The sequence below is a fragment of the Oncorhynchus gorbuscha genome, linkage group LG07, assembly GCF_021184085.1.
Source record: "Oncorhynchus gorbuscha isolate QuinsamMale2020 ecotype Even-year linkage group LG07, OgorEven_v1.0, whole genome shotgun sequence".
Lineage (NCBI taxonomy): Eukaryota > Metazoa > Chordata > Actinopteri > Salmoniformes > Salmonidae > Oncorhynchus > Oncorhynchus gorbuscha.
Window position 1 is genome coordinate 51,970,557 of NC_060179.1, and position 27,723 is coordinate 51,998,279.

The 27,723-nt window shown below is 41.9% G+C and overlaps 2 protein-coding genes across 2 annotated transcripts; both read left to right on the forward strand.

Annotated features, from left to right (window-relative positions):
• Nucleotides 1-16,899: 16,899 nt before the first annotated feature.
• On the forward strand, nucleotides 16,900-22,137 carry LOC124039261 (growth/differentiation factor 10-like). The gene is made up of 3 exons (XM_046355182.1): nucleotides 16,900-17,372; nucleotides 18,060-18,955; nucleotides 19,185-22,137. Exons 1-3 carry the CDS (start codon nucleotides 17,114-17,116, stop codon nucleotides 19,374-19,376), a joined length of 1,347 nt encoding a protein of 448 aa, XP_046211138.1. The 5' UTR covers nucleotides 16,900-17,113; the 3' UTR covers nucleotides 19,377-22,137.
• A 722-nt stretch (nucleotides 22,138-22,859) lies between these two features.
• Nucleotides 22,860-25,325, forward strand: LOC124039988 (growth/differentiation factor 2-like). Its single transcript, XM_046356639.1, has 2 exons — nucleotides 22,860-23,386; nucleotides 23,566-25,325. Exons 1-2 carry the CDS (start codon nucleotides 23,047-23,049, stop codon nucleotides 24,465-24,467), a joined length of 1,242 nt encoding a protein of 413 aa, XP_046212595.1. The 5' UTR covers nucleotides 22,860-23,046; the 3' UTR covers nucleotides 24,468-25,325.
• Nucleotides 25,326-27,723: the final 2,398 nt, after the last annotated feature.

Here is a 27,723-nt window from a genome sequence, read left to right on the forward strand (position 1 = left end):
TCTGTCTAAAGTAACTAGACCATTAGTAGGTATCATACATCCTGGAGGTGCTCAGAAATACGTAATGTATGTTTCGCATGGCTCTGAGGCCAGGCTGAGCACTCTGGAAAGTAATTATAACACTTTAATAAGATCTCAAGTCATACAGCTGTACAGATCAAGAGCAATACTCCATGGCACAGAGGCCAACGAATGAAGAGATTCCAGTTCTTAACCTTGCATCTGGGATATTACTTGGATTTGAGACCTCTGTTTGGAGACAAAAAAACTCTTTGTCCTCTTTGTTTCATTTTGATCAACTGTATTTCCATAGCAGTGAGAGCACTATGTATTTCCACGGTGAGAGCGAATGACTTCCTCCATTGACATAAATTACATAGCTCAGTCAATGAATGAAGAGTAGTGGGCTTGAGGTAAGCATGATTCACACCTCTCACTATCCAACTCCCGCGCCCCTTCCCTCACCCTCACAAGTCAACTAAAGCATTAGATGCTACGGTCAGGCGCCACTCATTAAGGTTGAAGACGGTGTGTGTGTGTGTGTGTGTGTGTGTGTGTGTGTGTGTGTGTGTGTGTGTGTGTGTGTGTGTGTGTGTGTGTGTGTGTGTGTGTGTGTGTGTGTGTGTGTGTGTGTGTGTGTGTGTGTGTGTGTGTGTGTGTGTGTGTGTGTGTGTGTGAGTGCGTGCGTGCGTGTGTGTTGAGGGTGGGTTTTTAGACTCACTCCCCTAGCTAATAAAACATTCATAGGAGGGCAGGAACTCCAATGTATAGTTTCCCTGTGCCTGTGAGAGCTGGGATCCTGTGGTGAACCCATAGGGAGCACTATTCTGTCTGCAAACAAAGACCCACTGTTCCAGCTATACAGCCACACACTATACCAAACACTCCCTACTGCACTGCTGTAAAGCTAATCAACACAGTTTAGGCATTTACTTCAATATATGCATGTATGTTCCTGAGTTTCTTTCTGTGGTTATCACAACGTGGACAATACTGTTGTGGTAGTGGACAAGAGATATGTAGTTAACTGAGAAACGTTATAATTATCTGGCTTGTTTACACTCTACTTCGCTTAAAGGTCCATAAAGGTGAAGCATCCATTTTTATCTCAATATCAAATCATTTCTGAGTAAGAACTATGTACCTTATTGATTGTTTTCAATTAAAATGGTCCAAAATAAACCAAAATACCTTATTAAGCAAAGACCACTTTCTAAACCAAGAATTTTGCCAGGACTGTCTGGGAGTGGTCTTAGTGGGGAGGTGAAAACAGAAAAGTATCTGTTATTGGCAGAGAGATTTGAAACCCTCTCTTTCTTATTGGTCTAGTGACTAACTTACCACCTGGTGATGTCACCAGGCAGGCCAAAACTCCATCCCACCAAAACAGGTTGAAATTTCAGTCAGTTGTTTCAAAAGGTTCTTCCACTAAATGGACATTATCAACATTTTCACAATTTCATAGTATTATTCCAACCTCATAGTGTGAAAATATATACAGTTCCTTCAGAAAGTATTCACACCCCTTGACATTTTCCACATTTTGTTGTTTTACAGCCTGAATTTGAAATGATTCAATTGAGATTTTATTGTCACTGGCCAACACACAATACCCCATAATGTCAAAGTAGACTTGTGTTTTTCAAATGTATCCTGTTTGCAACAAGGCGCTAAAGTAATACTGCAAAAAATGTGGCAAAGCAATTAATTATTTTCCTGAATACTAAGTCTCATTCAGGTTTGGGGCAAATCCAAGAGTGGTACACATTACTGAGTGCCACTCTCCATATTTTGTGGCTGCGTCATGTTATGGGTACGGCTGTAATCGTTAGGGACTGCAGAGTTTTTCAGGATGAAAAAAAAAACGAATAGAGCTAAGTGCATGCAAAATCCTACAGGAAAACCTTGTTCAATCTGCTTTCCACCAAACACTGGGAGATGAATTCACCTTTCAGCAGGACAATAACTTAAAACAGAAGGCCAAAACTACACTGAAGTTGCTTACCAAGAAGACAGTGAATGTTCCTAGGTGGCCGAGTTACAGTTTTGACTTCGATCTGCTTGAAAATGGTTGTCTAGCAACGATCAACCACCAATTTGACAGAGCTTGAATAATTTTTAAAATAACAATGGGCAAAAGTTGCACAATTACAAAGCTCTTGGAGAATTATCCATAAAGACTCACAGCTGTAATCGCTGCCGAAGGTGATTCTAACACAGGGGTCACCAACAGGTCTCACAGCCAACCTGTGAGTAGCTTGCCAAACAATTCTGAAAGTAGCCTACATGCGATTATCACGTGTTCTACCGCAAAGTGTCATAAACAAATCTCACAATGATCAGAAACAGCAAGCTCCCTGCTACTATTTAAACAACGCAGCATTGACATTATCCCACCCCTGGCAAGCTCCCACTATTGGCTTAGAAAAAAAACCGAACACAATATATAATAATAATATAATAATATATGCCATTTAGCAGACACTTTTATCCAAAGCGACTTACAGTCATGTGTGCATACATTCTACGTATGGGTGGTCCCGGGAATCGAACCCACTACCCTGGCGTTACAAGCACCACGCTCTACCAACTGAGCTATATGTCAATTCATTTCCACCAATATTGCCCCTGTCCGTCTGTGTGGTGCTCACATTTGTCGATCACTCTGTGTGTGTAGCCAGTTGATGTGATAACGATCTTGTTGTTAGGCAGAAATACTTTCCCCAAAACCTTCTCAATGAAACGTTAGCTGCAAAGTAGGCTTACCTGGCAGAAGTATATCATGAGTAAATATATCATCAGTATCTATTATTTATTATTTGAAAACCATGAGATGAGCAGCAACAGTACAGAAGCATCCCCAGACCAACACATTATTAAGTGATAATGCCCAAGAAGCAGGTGTTTGGAGGATATATTGGCCTGGGTGTTGTTCGTCAAGGGCCTAACGACAATATATCCTCCAAACACCGGCTTCGAGGGCATTATCACTTTTATACAACGGGTTACCAACCAATTCAAATAGTGGTTGATATCATTTTATATAAAATGTTATTTTGATGAGTTTATTCATACCATTTCATCCTTCCAGAACATAGATTTTCGATACAAATCTAGTGTTGCTACCCAAGCCGGCTTTCCGTTTGTTCTATCGGTTTGGTTGCTAGAGGATGATCCAGTCGGTTTTCTCATGACATTTATTGGATACATCCAGAACAATTAGCTAATGAGGCACGATTTCGTCTGGCATAGACTCGCTAGACGTTCAATTTAAGGGCCAGATAAAAATAAAATAAAAATGGGAAGTACACTCGAAAATCTAAATGTGTTTTCTTTTTCCCCCATATTTTGTCAAATATGAAACATCATTTGGGGAAAGAAATCACAGATTTTATAGGGCCCCCCTTGGAGTTGTTTATTAATCATTATTTTACCAGGTTTAGTACAGTGCTTTCAGGTAAGTATTCAGACCCCTTGACATTTTACAAATGATGAAGCAAAAACAGTTTTCTATAAATATTTGTATATTTATTATAAATAAAAAAGTATTCAGAGCCTTTGCTATGAGACTCAAAATTGAGCTCAGGTACATCTTGTTTCCATTGATCATCCTTGAGATGTTTCTACAACTTGATTGGAGTCCACCTGTGGCAAATTCAATTCACTGGACATGATTTGGAAAGGCACACACCTGTCTATATAAGGTCCCACAGTTGACAGCAACAACCAAGCCATGAGGTTGAAGGAATTGTCTGTAGATCTTCGAGACAGGATTGTGTCGAGGAACAGATCTGGGGAAGGGTACCAAAACATTTCTGCAGCATTAAAGGTCCCCAAGAACACAGTGGCCTCCATCCTTCTTAAACGGAAGAAGTTTGGATCCACCAAGACTCTTCCTAAGAGTTAAGATAAAGATAAACTGTGCAATCGGGGGAGAAGGGCCTTGGTCAGGGAGGTGACCAAGAACCCGATAGACTGAGAGATCTCCAGAGTTCTTCTGTGGAGATGGGAGAACCTTCCAGATAGACAACCATCTCTGCAGCACTCAACCAATCAGGCCTTTATGGTAGAGTGGACAGACAGACAGCCACTTCTCAGTAAAAGACACATGACAGCCACTTGGAGTTTGCCAAAAGGGACCTAAAGGACTCTGAGACCACGAGAAATTCTCTGGTCTGATGTAACCAAGATTGAACACTATGGTCTGAATGCCAAGCAACACGTCTGGAGGAAACCATCATCATCCCTACGGTGAAGCATGGTGTTGGCAGCATCACGCAGTGGGGATGTTTGTCAGCGGCAGAGACTGGGAGACTAGTCAGGATCGAGGAAAAGAAGAGAGGAGCAAAGTACAGAGAGATCCTTGATGAAAACCTGCTCCAGAGCCCTCAGGAACTCAGACTGGGGCAAAGGTTCACCTTCCAACAGGACAACGGCCCCAAGCACACAGCCAAGGCAATGCAGGAGTTGCTTCGGGCCAAGTCTCTGAATATCCTTGAGTTGCCCAGCCAGAGACCAGACTTGAACCCGATCTAACATCTCTGGAGAGACCTGAAAATAGCTGTGCAGCAACGTTTACCATCTAACCTGACCGAGCTTGAGAGGATCTGCATAGAAGAATGGAAGAAACTCCCCAAATACAGGTGTGCCAAGCTTGTAGCATCATACTCAATAATTCTGTCATCTCTGCCAAAGGTGTTTCAACAAAGTACTGAGTACACTTACGTAAATGTGATATTTCTTCATTTTATATTTTTTGCTTTGTCATTGTGTAGATTGAAGAGGGGGGAAAAACAATTAAATAAATTTTATAATAAGGCTGTAAAGTAACAAAATGTGGAAAAAGTCAAGGTTTCTGTATACTTTCCAAATGCACTGGATATTTCTCTTGTACTCTAAGAACCCCGTGAAGAGTTGCAGGGGAGAGGAGAAAAGAAGAATGTGCCTATTTGAAGAATGTGTAATCTTTCAGATTTCACTATGCCAGAGGTTGGCCCATGTAGCTAGCCTTCCCTCTGGGAGAGTTATTTGTTCAGCTACCAGTTGCTCGTAAAAAATAAGGTTGATAAAACAATTCTCATTATTTGATGTTAATCAAGTGCAGGTTTCAATCAATTCGAGAATTTTTTAAATGTTTTATTCTATGAATTGCAGCTAATTTCACTTGGCTTGGTTTCACTTGTCATTGATGTTGAGTGTTCAAGGAAATGCAGGTCTAGAGCCAGAAACGTTTTCCTTTTTTAAGAACTACGTATACAAGCACACACGTTCAAGCGCACATGCACAGCGAACACAAACAAGCACACATTGAGGTCTTATTTTACAACCCATGAGTTTGCTTAGGCTTTATCCAGACATCTATAAAATCTTTGGAAACCACCCGATGAAGGAAGGCTAATAAGCTATGGTGTGTGTTGTTGAGTTGATTTGAACACCCCACCGGGCACACAATGGTTGAATCAAGGTTGTTTCCATATCATTTGAATGGAATTACGTTCAACCAAAGTGGAATAGATGTTGAATTGACATCTTTGCCCAGTGGGACCTTTCAGACTGAATTGAGAATGCTCACATTTACACTAACTGAACAAGATAAGTTTGATTTCCAAATTGCCCTAATGGAACAATGACACTCTGTCTCGTTCCCGAGAAAACACTTTCCATTCACTTGTTGTTGATTTTATGTTAGGGCCTTTGCAAGGATGGCATGCTGACACAATGTAAGGCAGCCATGTTTTATTTGATCTTGAGTTGCATGAAATACAGTACCTCAATAATAAGTCGATTATCTGATGTGCCAGAAAAGTCCTATTTCCTCCTGTTGGACTACTCGATAAACCCATAGCACCCTAATGTCTCTCTCTTCTACTCTGTCTATATATATATATGTTTCTCTCTCTCTCTCTCTCTCTCTCTCTCTCTCTCTCTCTCTCTCTCTCTCTCTCTCTCTCTCTCTCTCTCTCTCTCTCTCTCTCTCTCTCTCTCTCTCACACACACACACACACACACACACACACACACACACACACACACACACACACACACACACACACACACACACACACACACACACACACAACACATAAATATACAGTAATTGTACACTACACAGACAGGGTCAGAGTTCAGACAGGGAACACATGTCAGTGATGCATTTATACATATTAATGTCAGACCAAATGATGACAAATGTGGTGCCTCTCAGATTGCTCATGGTATCAAGTCAAGGCCTGGTTTCATGCACGCACAGTTACAGTAATAGCCTGTAATAGTGCTCAGGTGACTTTCAGGACGTTCAGGACCAGTTAACAAGTCACATGGAGTCATCAACACCATGTCAGATGTGCCTGCATGATGTATTCACTCCGAACCCTAAACGGCCTGGTTTCTGTGTCTTCGCCTGTTTCTAATAGCTTAGCCTTACAGCCTCAAATGGGCCTGTTGCCACAGAGACAAACATAAAGCAGCTCAACACAGCAAGTCTTAGAAAAACATTGTCTTTATCAACACCGAAGGCTGGAATTTTTCATTTAATTTTAGAAGCTGAGAGAATAGGCAGGAATGCCTTTCTTTTGAAGTGTACCATTTTCTCTGCCTCTCTCTTTCTCCTTCTCTCTTTCTCCCTCTCTCACTGACCAGTTCATCTGTGCTTAGATTTAGATTCAGAGGCGGAATTTCAGATGTAGTAACTGCTAGACAAAGGTTTAACTATGCTTCACTGTTATTTTTGCAATTGGATACACAGAAATCTACTGTTAGACATACAGTACCAGTCAAAAGTTTGGACACACCTATTCATTCAAGGGTTTGTCTTGATTTTTTTTACTGTTTTCTACATTGTTTGATAATAGGGAATATATTTTAAAAAAACTATGAAATAACACATATGGAATCATGTAGTAACCAAAAAAGTGTTCAACATATCTAAATATATTTCATATATAGATTTTTCAAAGTAGCCACCCTTTGCCTTGACAACAGCTTTGCACACTCTTGGCATTCTCTCAACCAGCTTCATGACGAATGTTCTTCCAACAGTCTTGAAGGAGTTCCCACATATGCTGAGCACTTGTTGGCTGCTTTTCCTTCACTCTGCAGTCCAACTCATCCCAAACCATCTAAATTGGGTTGAGGTCAGGTGATTGTGGAGGCCAGGTCATCTGATGCAGCACTCCATCACTCTCCTTCTTGGTCAAATAGCCCTTACACAGCTTGGAGGTGTGCTGGGTAATTGTCCTGTTGAAAAACAAATTATAGTCCCACTAAGCACAAACCAGATGGGATGGTGTATCGCTGCAGAATGCTGTGGTAGCCATGCTGGTTAAGTGTGCCTTGAACTCAAAATAAATCACAGACAGTGTCACCAGCAAAGCTCCCCCACACCATCACATCTCCTCCTCCTTGCTTCACAGTGGGAACCACACATAAGGAGATAATCCGTTCACCCACTCAAAAACCAAAAATCTCAAATTTGGGCTCAAATGCATTAAGAAGGAAAGAAATTCCACGAATGAAGGCACACCTGTTATTTGAAATGCATTCCAGGAGACTACCTCATGAAGCTGGTTGAGAGAATGCCAAGAGTGTGCAAAGCTGTCATCGAGAGGCAAAGGGTGGCTACTTTGAAGAATCTCAAATATAAAATACAGTGGGGCAAAAAAAGTATTAAGTCAGCCACCAATTGTGCAAGTTCTCCCACTTAAAAAGATGAGAGAGGCCTGCAATTTTGATCATAGGTACACTTCAACTATGACAGATAAAATGAGGAAAAAAATCCAGAAAATCACATTGTAGGATTTTTAATGAATTTATTTGCAAATTATGGTGGAAAATAAGTATTTGGTCACCTACAAACAAGCAAGATTTCTGGCTCTCACAGACCTGTAACTTCTTCTTTAAGAGGCTCCTCTGTCCTCCACTCGTTACCTGTATTAATGGCACCTGTTTGAACTTGTTATCAGTATAAAAGACACCTGTCCACAACCTCAAACAGTCACACTCCAAACTCCACTATGGTCAAGACCAAAGACCTGTCAAAGGACACCAGAAACAAAATTGTAGACCTGCACCAGGCTGGGAAGACTGAATCTGCAATTAGGTAAGCAGCTTGGTTTGAAGAAATCAACTGTGAGAGCAATTATTAGGAAATGGAAGACATACAAGACCACTGATAATCTCCCTCGATCTGGGGCTCCACGCAAGATCTAACCCTGTGAGGTCAAAATTATCACAATAGCGGTAAGCAAAACTCCCAGAACCACACGGGGGGGACCTAATGAATGACCTGCAGAGAGCTGGGACCAAAGTAACAAAGCCTACCATCAGTAACACACTACGCCGCCAGGGACTCCTTCCATCAGCAAGGGCATTGAAGATGAAACGTGGCTGGGTCTTTCAGCATGACAATGATCCCAAACACACCGCCCGGGCAACGAAGGCGTGGTTTCGTAAGAAGCATTTCAAGGTCCTGGAGTGGCCTAGCCAGTATCCAGATCTCAACCCCATAGAAAATCTTTGGAGGGGGTTGAAAGTACTTGTTGCCCAGCAACAGCGCCAAAACATCACTGCTCTAGAGGAGATCTGCAAGGAGGAATGGGCCAAAATACCAGCAACAGTGTGTGAAAACCTTGTGAAGACTTACGGAAAACATTTGACCTCTGTCATTGCCAACAAAGGGTATATAACAAAGTATTGAGATAAACTTTTGATATTGACCAAATACTTATTTTCCACCATAATTTGCAAATACATTCATAAAAATTCCTACAATGTGATTTTCTGGATTTTTTCAAACTGATTTTGTCTGTCATAGTTGAAGTGTACCTATGATGAAAATTACACGCCTCTCTCATATTTTTAAGTGGGAGAACTTGCACAATTGGTGGCTGACTAAATACTTTTTTTGCCCCACTGTATATTTAGATCTGTTGACCACTTGTTTTGTTACTACATGAGTCCATATGTGTTATTTCATAGTTTTGATGTCTTCACTAATTGTACAATGTAGAAAATAGTACAAATAAATACAAACCCTTGAACGAGTGGGTGTCCAAACTTTTGACCGGTACTGTATGTAATGACATCTTTCAAGAAAGTAATTCCGGCTTGATTTCCAATCTACAAAGCCATGCCAGATGATCACACAAAATACACCCAGGACATCAGATAGCAATGTGAAAGAAATACCCTTTTACCACAGGCTTCCTTAAAGCAGGGGCTGCCAAGTCGCAAATGAACATTGATTTAGTAACAACAGAAGCCTTTTGTTTAGCTTTTTTTTCCTACATTGAGCACTTGGGTTTCCAGCGTGTTATTTTTCCATGCATAAAAATTTCATGATGAAATAAAGCGGTGCATGTTCCGTTCTGGGGACGGAGATTTGTTCGGCTTGGCCCGTATCATCTATTAACTTGATCGCATGGTGCAATTAGGACACACACTAATCTCAGTGAAAAAACTAGGTTACTCAATTAATCCATTCTTTTTTTGGGGGGGGGGGTGTAGGTGGGTTCCCCTGCTGTTCCTCGAAATCACTAAAGACGTCAAAAGCACAAGAATATAAATATCACATATCAACATTAAATCAACCGACAGAAAGAGAAAATCAACCATGTGGAAACAGTCCAGAGATACTTCATCATAACTCAAGCAGTTTGAATTACAAACACTGACATTGCGAACTCGAACCCCGTCGTCTGGTAGTGATAATCTAACATATCTGTTGAGGGTTGAAGCTCCATTTATCCTGTTGAGGACTGTATTTTACTGACCCAATGAATCTGGATCTGAATATCCGGAGGCTGCAGAGTTCAACCGCCAGATCCCCCCCCCCAACCTCCCCTTCATTCCCCTCTCCCTTCTCCCCAACCTGGCTGTGTGTGTGTGTGTGTGCTTTTATTGGCCCCCGGATTCAAAAGGCCTCATTGAAGTGCAGGCAGGTAGAAGGAGAATGTATTGAATGTGTCTAGACGCTGGAGGTGAACGCTGGTGAGAGATGTGCCGTGGAGACACACAGTGTGTGTCATGGGTCAGCCTACTGATGTATTTCAGTCTGTGTAATCGCTTCCACTACTACCGAGCTCTGAGGCTGGGCTTTGAATTAAAGCAGGAACAGATTGTCTCTACGGTACCAGGTACAGTACAGTTTCTAATAACATCAATTATCGAGTAATAATTGCAACGTGCTTGAAAACAAAATGCAGTACTACATATTGTAGGTGTCCACATGTTTGTTTATTTGTATGCCTGAAACTTTTTACATTTGTTATACTGAGTTACTTCACTTCGACATACTTCTAGTAAACACCTTCCTCTCTTTTCAGATCTGCTGCTCTCTTTAGTAAACCCCAACCACTTGTATGAGAGTCTTTCAGTGCCAACCAAACGTGGTATGGGATGAATAAACAAAATATATATACATATACATACAAAATATATATATATACTTGTGTATATATATATACACAATTATATACTGTAAGTTGATTCAACGGATTCGTAACAAAATCTCCTATTTTCTTTTGTCCGAACCTGGACTAAAGGGACGACCCACAGAGAATGATGTCACACCAGAAGTAAACAGTGTGACATGGGTGGGAGGAGGCCACACAGTGAAGGCTTATTGTCTCACATGGGACTTTCTCTAACAATATTTGTTCTAGGTTACCTTTTTTTTTTTAAACGTTCTCAACAACGTTTTAAATCCAGGCAATGCTTCCCCTGCTGCGTCGCAGAGCCAATGGGATTACTGCCGTCCATACAATCTATAGCCCCGCCCCCTAATACCCAACCACCCGCCCCAATGCTGTCAAAGCACTATGCGCTTTTGTGAGGTGCTTTTCACACCAAGAGGGTTAGATTTGATGGTTGATCTGAAAAACACATTCTTCAGTTACAGTAAAGGGCCCCCCCGCATTGGAAGAAGTAAACATATGTTGATGGTTAAATCATATACAGTAGAAGTCCAGTTAAATGTTGTTAAATGGAAGCCAACCATTTCACAAACTTCTTTGTTTCCTGCTCGTGACATGAAAGACATTGAAGTTAATTGAAATGACACATTGCAATTGAGTCCCCTACCTCCCAAGGCAATTTCATGAAGTGGAATTGAATATCTGAGTGATTGGCTCAGTCTTTCTGACTGACTTCACTCAACATAGACCAAAAGAGAGACAGGGGAGTTAAAACAAAGTGGTTTGTGAGGTGTGGGGTTTTTCTGTTGAATGCCGCAATCAACCTTGCTCATTATGTGTTCAAGATATCCAATGTCAAAGGTTCATATTGGGACTAGATGATCGTTCCTGGCAATGTAGCGAGAGCATGCTCTGCGGAGGCTGTAATTAGAGAAATAAGGTTTCAGACGAAACCTGAAATTAGCCCCAGTACAGTAAATGTTGGCCGGTTGACAAGAGTTTTGTTGTGTGTACATATGTGAGTTTTCGGTTGAGTCACTGAGACTGGGAGTTAATTGGTTCCCTTAGAAGTAAAGCCACCAGTTGGTTCCAATGGATGGCTACCTTACCATAACCAATGCAAAACGCAGCTGAAAGCTTTTCAGTCCATCTTTCACCAAATGATGCTACTGTACCTTGACACTCAACTCACTCAAGTGTGCACCCAAATGTGAGTGTTCCCAACACACAGTCAGACCTTCGTCACACATTCAAGGAACATGTTCCAAAGAGTCACTAAGTAAGACATATCTGCTTGGGATACAGTTAAAAACTACATGACCAATGACCAATGGACTCAATACTCAAATCACATGAACAATGTCAGTGGTATTAACAATAATAGACTTGCAGCAGTAGCCGAATCTGGCTGCAGAATGCTCAGTGTGTGGAGAGTTGGGGCAGTGGGAGAGAGACTGTCTCCATCCTGAAGGGTAACTAACGTTGAGTGACAGAGAGGCAGAGATCAAAGCTGCCCTGGTGCAGGGGGCCCAGCACTCACAGCTGTCAGAGGGGAAATCATGTCAGTAACAGGCACACAGAGCAGAGCAGGGCTGCAGCTGGCTGGCTGGCTAACTAGCTCTCACAGTCTCACGTCAGAATTAGACGTTCATCCATGTTTCTCAAATGTCACATTTTGAAGTTGCTCCAAACGTCAAATTTCAAAGCGTTTAAGGTCATGTTTAGGCATTAACTCTGCATTTTTAAAGTGTGGGTTAAGTTTAGGCATCAACCCCCGAAATCGTAAGGTTAAGCATTAACTCCGAAAGGTTATGGTAAAGATTAAGGTTTGGGGTAGGATGAAAACAAAAATCTCAAAAACAACTTTCTATCACTGGATTCGAATGTGCAACCTTGGCCACCAGGAAGGTAACAGCACTTACTCTTACCTCTAGTAGCCGGTTTCCATGTCATTTCCAGACATGGATAGACGTTGAATACTGACTTGTATCAAAGGTGACCTGGCTGGCTGGGCTGGACTGGGCTGGCTGGCTGGGCTGGGTTGGCTGGGCTGGGCTGGCTGGCTGGCTGGCTGGCTGGCTGGCTGGGCTGGGCTGGCTGGGCTGGGCTGGCTGGGCTGGCTGGGCTGGGCTGGCTGGCTGGTTAGTTGGTGTGGGTGTTCTCTCTCATTCTTTCCCTCGGATTCGTTCCATATTATGTTTAATGTGTCTCTCTTCAACTATCTTTTTCTTTCCATTTATTGCTCTCTTTTGTCTTTCTTTCTTTCTCTCTCCCTCTCTAAAGAACAGGATATCTACACTAAGCTAACATTTCTCATCTCCCCTGTAGGTCACCAGACCTCAGCTAAATGTTATTTTCTCCAGAGCTTTGGAGGTGCATCTCTGAACAATTTGGCAAATACCATAATAATTGTTCAAAGTGAAGCACTATGAGAATACGGGTAGCAAATCCGGGCCCCTAACAGAGTACAGTATCCTCTTAAATCCCGGCTAAAATCAAGCATTCCCGTTTGGATCCACGAAAATAATCCATTTATAGACATGAAAAAGGACCATAATAGCAGACTTACTGTGTGAGGCCAAGGAAAACAATATCCTTGGCCAGAAAAGTACGTCTGAAATACACCAAGATAATTCCATTCTCTCTCATGAAAGAAAAGGGGGTGGAGGGGAGAGGAGGGAGGCACAATTTTTAATCTGGCTGGTAAATTACACACTATATCCAAATCGCGTGTGTCTGAGCACTGACCTACTGTATCATGAAAAAGGGGTTTAAGGGCAAATCGCATCATAATTGCGCAGGGCCAAAATCACGGCATTATGGGGTGATTTATATACAGTCGAACGAAAGGGTGCGGACGGGAGGCGAGAGAGCGGTGCCAGTCGTCAATCCGTTTGGTGCAGTAACGTGGATTGTAACAGTCTCACCGACTGAATGATGATGGGAAAATGGCCTTCATGTTTGGGAGCCCTTGAAGTGATTGATGACCACGTGGATGGAATACAACGCTCTGTAACCAATCGTGCTTTCGCCGACTCGTCGCAGGCATAAACAAGAGGGACCAGGCAGCTGTTTCTTAGCCAAACTCAACGTGTCTTCCAAACAGAAGCTTCCGAATGTGAATAATGGTTGTAACTCAATATCATGGTCCATTTTTCAAAAGTGCCCAAACACATCAGGCTTGCTTGTTTTCAGATAGGCATCTCACATGAGGAATCACTAACAAGTCAATTAAAACATGCTTTAAGTAACCAAAGCAATGAGTCCATGTTCAGGAAAGTGATCATCACTTGATAATAACTTGGCGTATCGTCATCAGTAAAAGAGAATGACACATCTCAAATGATTGTGTGTACAGTATGACGTTGCAATGAGGTTCATGGGGTCAATTGTGTTAGTGTTCGTGTTTTTATTTTACTAGTTGTGTTTTGGCAAATATACTGCAGTGCAGACTGTATATCAAGGCATAAAGATAACTTGGGGACTAGAAAAATGAGATTTAGAAATAAAAACCACCTAATGAGTGGATGTAATTTTGATTCAAGAGTATGGTTTCTTTCTCTGCCTTTGTGCTTAGGGATTTCCCCCCATCTACAGTCAATTATTCCTGAGAAGAATGAAGGCAAAGATAACTTTGAGGCAAAGATAACCTTGCTAACATTCCTAAGTGGACAGAAAACAAGTCAAATTTTGTATCTTGGAGAAAAATATATATATAGTTTTTTTTCCAGAAATAACACAGGGCTGCTCGCACTGCTGAGAGTTGTTACTCAACCTAAATGTCTGAACTCCAATGATAAATGACTCACTTTTCATGCTGAGTTCTGACAGGTCATGGAACTGGGTCAGGCCTCTATTCAAAACTAAGATTTCTGAGAGGACTGGCTGGATGAGACAAGGCCTGCAGAAATACACCCTGATGTGATGATTCTGTCAGCTAACAGCCCAGGTGGAGAGTGGGGAGGATAAACTACGCCAACCCCACTCGGATGTCACATCTACCCATAAATCCAGAAATTTGCTGGGATTTGGGCCATAAATTTGTCATAACATTTCCTTTCCAGGAGACATTCCATCTTCTGTTGGCGTTGATGGCTATGTACACTGTGATGCAAATGCAGTAGATGTTCCCGGATATCTCTCTGGAAGAGGAGGCTGTCTGTCTTCCTGTCTGTTTTTCTCAGAAGGAGGACATTGATGTAAACTATTCTCTCTCTGTGTCTCAATGAGGGAGGTATGGCAGAGGACCCAGTCTGGTGAGGGGCTGTGTGATCACACACGGACATCTTGGCAGGGATCAGATGGGTAATGGAGGGGTTTTCATGGCCCTCGGACATCCATGACCAAATCAGTCAGAGTGGTCATTTAGTCCAAGCCAGCAGTAAGAAAACAAGTCAAGGGGAGATTGGTGTCTGGCCAAAAGCAACATGGTGGACTCGCTGTCTTTTACTCCTTGATGAGCGCCCCAGGCAGATATTCTGTGAATGAGAGCATATTCTTCTCTCCCCCTATTTCATCTCTCTACCAGAGGTGATTCATGCATGCATGATGTCATATAGGATGGCATTTCTTAAATGGTCTTATGTGTGAGGGTCCATTGGCCTTGTGCAGTGTCTGTTGTACTGATTTAAAAATGCTCTGCCTCTGCTGATAGGCTATGTCTGAAATGATGACCAGCTAAGGAATACAAGAGTTTCGAGTGAGACAACAATAATCAATTGATATTGGGACTCTGACTCATATAAAATAATAATGGGTGGCTCTCTGGTAATGGGAAGGGTCTACCATGATTTCCTCACATCATGACGGCTGAGGCTGATACGATCTTGCTTCGGCTATGTACTGATAGGCTTAAGACAATCATGGCTTTAGTAAGGGCTTCAGGAGCAGGGGCCTTTAGTGCTGTTGCAGGACCATGTAAAGCGTGGTGTGAAAGGCCCCAGTGATTCCCGTCGGGCCAGTAGAAGGTATTTTAATGGCTCACTGACCCCAGTAGCCAGGCTGTCACCACCTCTCTCACAGGGTCCGCATTGTCTTGCTGTTAACTAGACATCAAGACCTCAGGAACCCAGGAGGCTCCAGCAGGCCCCTCTGACCAAGGGGCCATGAAAGAATGACATGGAAGAAAAACAAGAGTACCTCTAAAAATGTCTTAAAATCACATGGTTGGCTGGAGAGACCAGGAACAGAGACATATTTTAACATATCAGCCAACCACCGAAACATCAATTCTTCATGCAACTCTGGACTACAAAGGGAGTGCCCTGTACCCTAGTCATTATGTGATCGTCATGCTTAGGGTTATCGAAAAGGGAAGGAAATAGACTGTTTACACGGTCAAAGTTAGGTTTAGACTAGAGTGTAACAAATGCTTTATATTTGCCCCATGATGTATGGAAACCTTTTCAATGAAAGAAAAAGAGATGCCCCCCCAAAAAAAATCGACATGCAAAAAACTCAACAATTAAATCAGAATTCCTGTTGTCATACTTTCAATGTTCTGGACTCTAAACCACTTTAAACTCCAGGCATAGGCAGAGTTGGCCTTTAATGCAGGGCTGACAGACAAGTTGCTTACTGTCTAGCCATGTGTTTAAAGGTCCAATGCATCCGTTTTTACCTCAATCGCAAATCATTTCTGGGTAACAAGGAATAACCTTTCTGTGATTGTTTTCAATTCAAATGAAAACAAAAATAGCTTCTTTAGCAAACAGCAATTTCTCAAGCAAGAAGCTTGCAAGGACTATCTGGGAGTGGGGAGGGGAAAACGAAACATTTGCTGTTATTGACCAATAGGTGTTGAACTCTTTTTCTTATTGGTCTATTAACTCATTTATGCCATGGAAGGTAAAAACTCAATCCCACCAAAACAGGCTGAAATTGCAGTTGGTTTTCAAATAGCTCTTACACTAAAAGGGCATTATCATAATTTTCACAATTTCACATTATTATCCCAACCTCATAGTGTGGGACTATATATATAAAACACATGAAATCACGTTTTTTGACTGTACTGGGCCTTTAACCATGCAGATTACCTTTCTATCTAATAAACTATGTTAGAGTTTACACATCCTCTTCCAATCATAATGTGAGGAGATCAAAATAAAAAATAAAAAACTATACCAAATCTACTCATTTTAAAATGTCGATTACTTCTCTTTGACATTATCATTCACCTGATGATAAGACAAGACATGTGAAAACCTTTTTTTGTTTTCCGCTAACGTATGATGGGGGTCCTGGGTCGCTGGTTTGCCTTGGTACCTGAGAAAGAGACCCCCCCTTGCAGACATTGATGTAGCTTTGGTCTAACTTTATGAAACGAGCACCATTCGTTCTCTTACGCGTAAAGTAGATTCTGATTCTACAATGGGGAAGATTAGTGGGCTTGACTCTCGTTGGTTGAGCGCTCCAAAGCGTCACCGTCTGTCACTGCTAAAGCCGTAGGCTTTCCCCTGGTCTCTCTAGTAGTATTAAACAAGTGTGGAGCTATAAGCTGTGAAGTGTGCCTGACATACGATTTACCTTTTTTAAACACTTAACGCCAATCTACATATGAGTAAAAGGATAACACCAATCAAGCGCATCCTGGAATTGCACTGCCGATCAAACTGAGGACGGCTTTTCTCACATTTCGTCACATTCAAATACTAAAGAAAGACCTAACTTGATGGAATAACGCGTTTTGAATCGAAAATATGGCAAAGATATTATTGCATCTGGTGCATTTGTTATTATTTTTAAATTCCAGTATTGGGGAAGTTTCATCCGTGGAGCCATCCGACATGACGCAGCACGGCAGCAATATCGAACAGGCTACGGATCACTCCTCCGCGCGCGAAACCGCATCGCGGGACATGGTCTCAATCAATATGTTCAAACTCTATGAAAAGTACAGTAAGGAGCCTCACCGTTATCGAGACGGAAATACCGTGAGAAGTTTTAAAGCTATTCCAAGTGAGTGTTCTCCTACATGTTCATATTTTACTGCATGATACCAGAATATCACACTTAATATGAACGTGGTGGGCTGCTGACAGCTGTAGGCAGGGTACTTTGAACGCAGCAGCTAGACTAGCCTTGGAACCACACAAAGTGACATAAACATAATTTTGCAAGAACAAAAAGTTAATAATAATTAAGTTGGGCTATTGTATGCGTTTTATATAAGCACTCCCATGCCCTGTCACCGTTTTGGTATAGGCTCACTGTGATCAGAGAGTGTGGGCTACTGTTACTATGAGATGTTAGACAAGAGGCTATTATGACACTCACTCAGACACTATTAAAGGCACACAGACAACTCTATTCCGTGCTCTCCTAAGCATTTCCATATGGCTGAGACATATTCAGGGGCCATTTTTATTTTTCAAACATTAGTGGGAGTCAAGGGATGACATTGACATTAAGAATATTGTTTATGGTAGTCAAAATAGTGTGTATCACAATCAGTGTAATCATGCCATAATGATTGCACTGTAGCCTATTGTATGTGATGATATTTCACCCACAGATAATAATTTGTGGCTTTTATGACATTGTGGTTGCAGAAAAGCTGTGGAAAGTAGGCCACATGTTGAAAAAGAATGTGTAGAATTAAAAATGCTGTCGACACACATGATCATGTCTTTCTTTTCTTTGCAGGAGTCTCCGCGAACAGCGTGTGGTTCCATTTCAACCTGTCGACCATCCAGGGGTCGGAGGTCATCCTGTCCGCCACATTCCACTTCCTGGACCAGCGTCCCCGCCACCGGCCCTGGATCTGCCGGCGCTCCCGAAACGCTTCCTGTCGCCTCCAGCAGCTTCCCCCGTCCCAGCTCCTCTTCAGAGGAACGTCCCCGAACTCTGCCTTTGCCTCCTCGTTGGGCAACATCACCCTGCCCCCTCCCAAGAGAGGGTCCTGGCAGACAAGGGAAGTCTCCGGCGTAGTCAAAGAGGCCCACGTCCTGGGAGAGCTCCTCATCTCTGCAGAGTTTGACTTCGGGGTGAGGCCCCAGAGGAACCAGGAGCGCCTCTCTCCAGCCAGCCTACCATACGTCCTGGTGTATGCCAATGACATGTCCATATCTGAGCCCAACAGCGTGGCCATGACCCTGCAGAGGTACGGGCCTTTCCCTTCAGGCGAGGAGCCCACCCGGTCCCCCAATGCATCTCCTCCAGCCTCCAGGCTGAAAAGAGAAGCAGTGTCCCCCCTGGACCAAATACAGAACAATGACCTGCCTGAAGTCCAGTTTCACACCCTGAAGAACCATGAACTATGGGAGAGCACTTATTTTGCTCCCAAGATTAAGCCCTCAATGAAACATGGGCGAAAGCAAGGCCAGGACAGCAGTGACGGCTTGAATAAGCCCCAGGTGCTGAGCTTTGATGAGAGGACCATGAAAAAGGCTCGCAGGAGACAGTGGAGTGAGCCCAGGGTCTGCGCCCGACGCTACCTGAGAGTGGACTTTGCAGACATCGGCTGGAGCGAGTGGGTGTTAGCCCCGAAAGCCTTTGATGCCTACTACTGTGCAGGCACCTGCAGATTTCCTATTCAAAAGGTAAGTTAGTGTAGTGTTTTACTTCAGTGTGTTGTGTAGTATTTATTTCGTCAATAAAATGTACCACTGTCTTGAAAATATGCTTGAAATGGATTTAATTCATCCGATGATACTGCATACAGGGTATGCTGTATTAAATACATGCCTGACAAATGTCATGTCATCCTCATGTTTCCTTGTGAAAGAGAATCCCTCTCAACTCCAGCTTCTTTCCCTCTCTGGCTCCCAGGTTCTCCGGCCCTCGAACCACGCCACCATCCAGAGCATTGTGAGGGCGGTGGGAATCGTTCCCGGCATTCCGGAGCCCTGCTGTGTTCCAGACAGGATGAGCTCTCTGAGTGTTCTCTTCCTGGACCCCAGCCGGAACATGGTGCTGAAGGTTTACCCCAACATGTCTGTGGAGACCTGTGGCTGCCGGTAGAACCACCCGGGAAAGAGCCTCAATGCATAAATGCATAAAAAAGAAGACAATGAATCAGACAGAGTGGAGCAGGAGAGACATTCAGTCAATAGAGTACAAAAAGAAATACATCTTTGGATGAGACTACAATGGATGAACTCGCCATGGAGGGAGATATGGATTATAGATAAGGGTTTTACGGGTGGTGGGATGCAGAGAACGCTATGTCTGACCCTCCGATGAGTGTGATTCACACAGGATTTCCTCTGTCATTCAGCAGCTCGACTGTAGGTGATTTGGGGACTGTTTGACTAACTGTCAGTTCCAAGCCTTCAGCCATCCAGAGCTGGCTCTTGATCTATACCCAGACTCCAGAGTAACTCAAATACTGGACCCTATTGCCATATACTGCACTTAGACTATTGGACTCAAGTCTTCCTACGGCACCAGACTCAGAAGCTCAACCTCTGTAAATAATCTTGTAACTAATACAACTAAATGGGACTTTTTTGTGTAAATAATTGATGGAATCCTAAACTATGCTTTGCCTGTCGTTTATGTAGTGTTCACTAGGTGTTTGAAATAATCTGCTAAAATAAATGGTTAATGCATGAGAGATTGTACTATTTTAATAAATAATTCCATATCGTTTTCTGACTGTATGCATACTGTGGTCATCTTATAGGTACTGTGGAATATCAAATGTAATGGTTGCATTAGTTTGAATTAGGGATCCGCTGTCATCATTTTCAAAGAAAAGGGAGATACGCAGCACATTGCTGCCCCCTGCTGTTTTGAAATAGAAAATAGTTACAAAATTGCCATTTTTGAAGATGTGGACCTGAGATTTATTGTTTTGATGTTATTGATGAAACAATGCACCACTAGTGCACAATTATTACATCTGACATTTTCAACATCATACTGTATGTACAGGTGATTCATGTAAAACTACCACAAAGGTGTTGAGAATATTGTGCTATGTAACTTCTATTTCCCCATTACAGTTTTTCTCAATCGCTTTGGCTCATTTTCTGAAACCGTCTGAACATTCTCTAAACTGTAAGTACAATTGTCACAACTGTTTTACGGGACATCACAACTCTATTTCACCTCTGCAAAAATGTAGTAACTCACCCAAAACGTTTCATTCATGCTTCAAAACCTAATTACTGTGTCAGTGAATTGGCCAATGCCACCGAAATAAATAAAAATGTTGCCATCGTGTGAGCCATACTGGTCAAAATGTTTAGATGTTTGTTCACCATGACAGTCAACCATGGAAATGTTTGTTATACACACATTTCAGTTTTGTTCTACTTTTTTTGTAGACACTGACTCCTTAATATCCTATACAATAATGTCAGTTTTGTCTAGCTGAATGCTATTGTGTATCACACTGAGCTTTTTAGATACCGACTTCAACAGTAGATAAAAGTTTACTGGGAAAAGTCAATACTGTACATTTGTATGTATACAGTATAAAAAAACAATTGTAGCAATGTGTTACATGTAAACCGAGAATTCACATTTGCATGTCCATTTTGACATATTTCTTACATGTAAAGTCATACACAGTGAACAGAAAATTTGACACAAAATGGTAGTTCTGTAAAAAAAACAATCAATTGTACCTCCTCACAGTACGTAACACTACAAGTTCCCACCTTCTTGGTGGACATCCTGTCCCTCTTGTTGGCCTGGCAGGTCCTTTTCCAATTAAGCAGACATCACAAACGTTCCATGTCATAGATATTTATGGGATATACATGTACGTCTGACAGATTTTGATCATTCAAATGGATCATTTGGCACGTGATGGCTCACACGATGAAAGAATGCTTAGAAGTTGTGAAGAGTATGACAGTTTCACTGAGAATCAACTCGTCAGTTTTGATCAGCCATGTGCATGTAGTTATTGTGCAAATTGTAGACAATTGTACTTACTCTTTTGCACACGTGCCAAAACACGTGCAATTTGCTTAAATGAAAAGGAAATTCAAATCTGGTGTGAACAAGAAAGTAATTGTTCAGAGATTTGTTTTGAAAAATATAATTCTCGTTCGAGAATTGAGCCAAAGCCATTGAGAGAAACTGTAATTGAGTTGTGAATATGTCCGTTTTTTATCGTTTCTGCTTAAAATTGCCAAAATATTGCCCAGATTGACTGTAAACTTAAATGGAAATAAACTGAATAGAACATAAAGTATAGTTTGTATAATGAAAAACATGGAAGATTGTGTGGCGTTGTAATCATTTTAGGATGATGTTGGCCTGAGTCCTCTTTGTGTATCATCATCCTATCATCATCCTCTGTGTATCATCATCCTATGATGATACATAAAAGAGCATCCTACATACTTACAGTTTTAGTCAATAGGCTAATATTAGAATTAAAGGCTGCTCCAGGAATGTTTCGGAGATAGTAATGTGTTACTCATTTCAGACAGGTTAAGAAAGTCCCTTCATTTCCAATGCATTGGGAAATGTATGTCAGAGGATATTTCAATGGTCTTCACTCTGTTTTTAGGGAGGGGTGGGAGGAGTGCCCCTGACTCAGGCCAACGTCCTCAGACACATTTGCCTCTGATGTACCCCCCACGACGACACTGGATCCTAGCCCCTGTATGACACACTGGTGATGAAGAAGGTGTTCTACCCAACATAGAATGATGCAGCGTGATTCATTCAGTGCTACCAATTTAACCTGTAACTAAAATTGAAAAGTACATTTGTTACTGTTTTCTCTGTTGAACAAGTATGATATCTATATTGTTTCTGAAAGATAAACAAGTCTTACTATGTACAGGGTTGGGTAGGTTTCTTTCTAAATGTAATCCGTTACAATTACTAGTTCCTGGTCCAAAATTGTAATCGGTAATATAACTTTGGGATTACCCAACCTCAGTAACATAATCAGATTACTTTTAGATTACTTTCCCCTTACGAGGCATTAAAATAAGACAAAAAGGATCATTATAGTGGTTTCTGACTTGTGCCCAGACGCGCTCAGATGGAGCCAACTTAAACTTGCACCTATTTTGTCATTTCTGAAATGAATGTCATTGAGAAAACAGAAAGGTGTCATTTATTTTTATTGCAAACATCCTTTCTAAATTCAGTAGTAATCCAAGAAGCAATAATCTAGTGTTTCAAAAGTATCTGTAATCTGATTACAATATTGTAGCTGGTAATTTAATTCATTACAGTTGCAGTTTTTTAAATATTCAGATTACATGTGCATCAGTTACTCCCCAGCCCTGATATGTATTTCACTGCCTTTCCGAACATATACATTTTGATTTCCGTTGGCCTGAGCTTTGACCCGCATGTGGGAAGCAAGAGGGAAGAATTTAGTAAAGTGTTTGTCAGTAGCCCCACAATTTCCAGCGTCTCTCTCATTATCGCAGTGTGTCTGCAAATGTTTACAGAATCTTCATTAACTTCAAGCCCTCTAACGATAACAAAGCCTAAAACAAGACATCAATGGTCGAGATAAGAATGGCCGTGCTACTATTTCGGTTGACATGAGGCTACTGTTTACTCCAGAGCATGGGAGTGGACCCCCAGAACTATATCCCTAGCGTAGAAGAATCTCAATTTCAACAGATTGTCACCCAAAGTCAGTTTTAAATACATAGTGGGAACTGGGAAGGTAAAGCGTGTCGATTGGGAAGGATCTGATCTGAAGATGCAGTGCTCAGGGCGTTTCCTCTTCCAGATGTGTCTGAGTTTGCTGGTGTCCACGGGCTCCTGTCGGTGCAAACCACTAAACGATGTCCTCCAAAGTGAAGATCGCGGGGGCTTCTCTGCGACTTCCGAGCAGGACCTGGTCGAAGAGGAGGACAGGTTACACAGCTTTCTGGGAACCATGAAGGAAGAGTTTCTGAGGAAACTCAATTTATCCGATGTCCCACGGGAGCACAGCAAGATATACCCGCCGCCGTTCATGATTGAACTGTACAACAAGTATGCCTCCGACACGTCCTCGATGCCTCGTTCTGATGTCATTCGCAGCTTCACCGTTCAAGGTATGTACATAGGCAAGTCAAACATGAATTTGGGGGATTTTATCAATGATCACAACATTTTCATACATAGACACTGTATTAATGTATGCTTATTAAGCCTGTGTGCCTCTAAGGCTGTTGATACAAATAAGTGATATCAAATATGAAACTATGTATATGCCTTTTGCCCAATGTTGCAGATGTCAGTCACTCTGAAAAAAATGGCACCAAGTCAAAACACAGACTTCTGTTCAATGTAACTGTCCCAAATCACGAAGCGGTCAACATGGCAGAACTCAGGCTGTTCACCCTGCTGGATAATAGGACAACCTCAACCTCTACCAATGGGATCGGGGCTTCCATAAAGGTCTATGAAGTGGAGTATAAAGGAAACAAGGCCATTGCCCACCTTGTGGATGGGAAAGAGGTCATTGGGACCCATCACTCTTGGGAAACTTTCGATGTGACCACTGCCATCCAGAGTTGGGTCAAGTCGGACCGCCGGGCCAGTGAGTTTGAAGTGGTGGTCGACAGGTGGGACTGTGGGCCTTTCAAAGGCGGAGGTTTGGACGTGAGCGTGGGCGTGGGCGTGAGGGATAACACGGCAGCTGCTTTGATCGTCTTCTCCGACGACCTGGGGAGCAGGAAGAGAGAGGCCAAGAAGGAGCTGAGGGAGATGATAGTTCATGAGGAAGAGACACTCTTCTCAGGGAGCGACTGGCAAGGGACCGACTACAATGAGATCCCCGTGGACCTACACCCCAGGCGGAAGAGGCAGGCGGACACCAACTACTGCCGACGGACCTCCATGCGAGTCAACTTCAAAGACATCGGCTGGGACCAGTGGATCGTAGCGCCCCCTGAGTATGACGCCTTTGAGTGTAGAGGAGTGTGTTACTACCCCCTGACTGACGACATGACCCCTTCCAAACACGCCCTCATCCAGACCCTGGTCAATCTCAAGAACCCCAAAAAAGCCAACATGGCGTGTTGCGTTCCCACAAAACTCGACCCCATCACGGTCATGTACCAGGAGAATGGTGTCATCACTATACGACACCCGTACGAGGAGATGAAGGTGGCAAAGTGTGGATGTAGGTAGTGAGAGGTAACATCCATGGGGGTCCCCTTAACCCGTTACTGTAAATCTGTACAGTTCTGTTGTGAGATGCATTTGAGCTATTTTATTGAGTATATGTTCAGTAAATGCACAGTCTGTCTAGAATAGCAATAAAGCCTATGATACAATATTTATAAATTATTTATGAGCGTTATCATTATTATTATTAGGGTTTTAGAAAATAATATAGATCATAAATTGGATCTACAGATGTAGGATCTTAGTTAGGTGCGCATGCAAAGCAATACACAACTCTAGATTTCTTACATACTCATATCATTATTATAATTTAATTTATTCTGTTCTCTCAGACGCTTAAACAACTTAAGCTATTAACATGAATCCAACGTCCCAATGTGCAGACTGCCCCAACATACTGGCCACCATTAGCATAAAATAACTCACCAACAATAACTCTTGAAACGTTCAAGCTGGAGACACCAAACCAACTTTCACATTTCCAGATGATTCTAATTTCAGATTCTCTAAAACTTTAATCAACTAGAACAATAAACGTTTGCATAAATTAGCATAAAATAACTCACCAACAGTAACTCTTGAACAGTACAAGTTAGAGACACTAAACCAACTGTCATATGTTCAGGCTATTGTATCTTCACATTCTTTCAAATCGTAATCAACTATAACTATATAAATGTGCATACGTTTGCATAAAATAACCCACTGACAGTAACTCTTGAACCATTTCATCTAGAGGCACCAAACCAACGTCCAGATGTTTGGTCTATCCTAATTTCAGATACTTAAAAACTTGTATCAATCAGAGACTCTGGGTTCACACCCAGGCTCTGTCATAACCGGCCGCGACCGGGAGGTCCGTGGGGCGACGCACAATTGGCCTAGCGTCGTCCGGGTTAGGGAGGGCTTGGCCAGTAGGGATATCCTTGTCTCATCATGCACCAGCGACTCCTGTGGCGGGCCGGGCGCAGTGCACGCTAACCAAGGTTGCCAGGTGCACGGTGTTTCCTCCGATACATTGGTGCGGCTGGCTTCCGGGTTGGATGCGCGCTGTGTTAAGAAGCAGTGCGGCTTGGTTGGGTTCTGTATCGGAGGTCGCATGACTTTCAACCTTCGTCTCTCTCGAGCCCGTACCGGAGTTGTAGCGATGAGACAAGATAGTAGCTACTAAAACAATTGAATACCACGAAATTGGGGACAAAATGGGGTCAAATTCAACAACAACAAAAAACACACACAAAAAAAACTTGTATCAAATATAACTATATATATATGTGCATTCATTTACATAACTCTTCAGCCATTCAAGCTAGAGACACTAAACCTACTTTCACATGTTCAGGCTATCCTAACTTCAAATTCTTTAACACATGTATCAACTATGACTGAATAAATGTTCATAAAATAACTCCCCAACAGTACGTCTTAATCTGTTCAAGCTAGAAATACTGAAGCAACATTTAGATGTTCAGGCTATCCTAACTTGCAATTCTTGAAAACTTTCATAACGACACACATTTGCACACATTTGCATAAAATAACTCACCAAAAGTAACTTCTCAACTGTTCAAGCTATAGGCACCAAACAAACATTCACATGTTCAGGCTATCCTAACTTCAATTATTTCTTTATTTTTTAACTATAACTATGGACATTTGCATACATTTACATAAAATAACCTACCAACCATAACTCTTGAACTGTTCAAGCTAGAGACACCAAACCAACTTTCACATGTTCATGCTATCGTATCAATCAAATCAATCCTTCACCAGCTAGCATGCACATCACATTTTCTTCAGAAAATGCACTTTTCTAGTTTGATCACTCTTTTGTTGCTGAGGATTTTCCTGCACAGTATTGTATTGGAGTTTTTGAAAGGATTCTCAAGTTTGTCATTACCTCTTTGACATTTCAGACTTGATTTGCCCTAACAAAAAATGTAGCAACCCCTACAAAAATGTCCATGAATTATAATCCACATAATAATTCACATTTGTTGCAGGATTATTTTCCTGCTGTAGCAACCTGGCTCAAATGAAGATCCTACGTCTGTATTAAGTCTGTGTGCATCTGTAGTTTGATATCTATAACAAAATTAGCATGATATCGAAAGAGTTTGTACATAGTGTCGTTTATTTATCAGTTGGCTATGAGGACTATCTTGCTCTACAATTTTTAATGGTATTAGAGTTTTAAGTATTTTTATAGCAGGGAATTTCTGATTATGACTTCTAAATTATTGCTTTGAAATAAACATGGATTGTTCTCATTAGTTTCATATTAGAGTCAGAGATTGTGGATTATAGGTAAAGGTTGCACTATTACATAACAGTGCAATTCTGTGCTGCAGTTGTACTATATGAATATTCAATGTGCATTTATAAAGTTCAACTTTTGTGGAAGCTCTTCATTGAATAATGTGTAAAGAGCGCACTCTACAGGTGAACAATAAGCAGTTGTCTCAACACATCCATAAAACTTCAAACGGAGTATCTTTTTGTAACTGTGTGTTCATTTGAATGTATAATTGTTCTATAAAGTAAGGAATTGGTTTGAATGTTTTATTTTTTTCTTATATATCTTACTCCTTCATTCATGTTCAGTTATTTTGAATATCTTTGTAATTATTTAAACGCAAATACTGCACACACGTCTTAGTATTCAGTACATGTTGATCCCAACATGTCAAAACCAGACCATATTTCAGTTGTGAACAGGTCACACATTAGTCAATACCATAGTGGTAGATAAAGGACTCCAGTGCCCAAAAGTCCATTTTAGCACGAGCAGCACCATTAAGGACTTCCACCATTTTGAAGTAGTCAACTGAGTGGGATTTCCTATGGGCTTTAGGAAGGATCACATAATTCCATCCAGGTCACCAGGAAGGATCAGCCAATGAATTATACTCGTGATCAAACATTCCATAACTGCAGGTGGCAGTAAAGCGCCAACCTTGGCTTTATAGTTGTTCAAACAACACACTCCAGGTGGCAGTAAAGCGCCAACCTTGGCTTTATAGTTTTTCAAACAACACACTCCAGGTGGCAGTAAAGCGCCAACCTTGGCTTTATAGTTGTTCAAACAACACACTCCAGGTGGCAGTAAAGCGCCAACCTTGGCTTTATAGTTGTTCAAACAACACACTCCAGGTGGCAGTAAAGCGCCAACCTTGGCTTTATAGTTTTTCAAACAACACACTCCAGGTGGCAGTAAAGCGCCAACCTTGGCTTTATAGTTGTTCAAACAACACAC

What these genes read in the sequence shown, in the direction of transcription:
- LOC124039261 (XM_046355182.1), top strand. Translation starts at nt 17,114, where the DNA reads ATGGCAAAGATATTATTGCATCTGGTGCATTTGTTATTATTTTTAAAT. An exon ending in AAGTTTTAAAGCTATTCCAA is followed by an intron (nt 17,373 to 18,059) that starts GTGAGTGTTCTC and finishes TTTTCTTTGCAG; the next exon opens with GAGTCTCCGCGAACAGCGTG. An exon ending in GCAGATTTCCTATTCAAAAG is followed by an intron (nt 18,956 to 19,184) that starts GTAAGTTAGTGT and finishes TCTGGCTCCCAG; the next exon opens with GTTCTCCGGCCCTCGAACCA.
- LOC124039988 (XM_046356639.1), top strand. Translation starts at nt 23,047, where the DNA reads ATGCAGTGCTCAGGGCGTTTCCTCTTCCAGATGTGTCTGAGTTTGCTG. An exon ending in TCGCAGCTTCACCGTTCAAG is followed by an intron (nt 23,387 to 23,565) that starts GTATGTACATAG and finishes CCAATGTTGCAG; the next exon opens with ATGTCAGTCACTCTGAAAAA.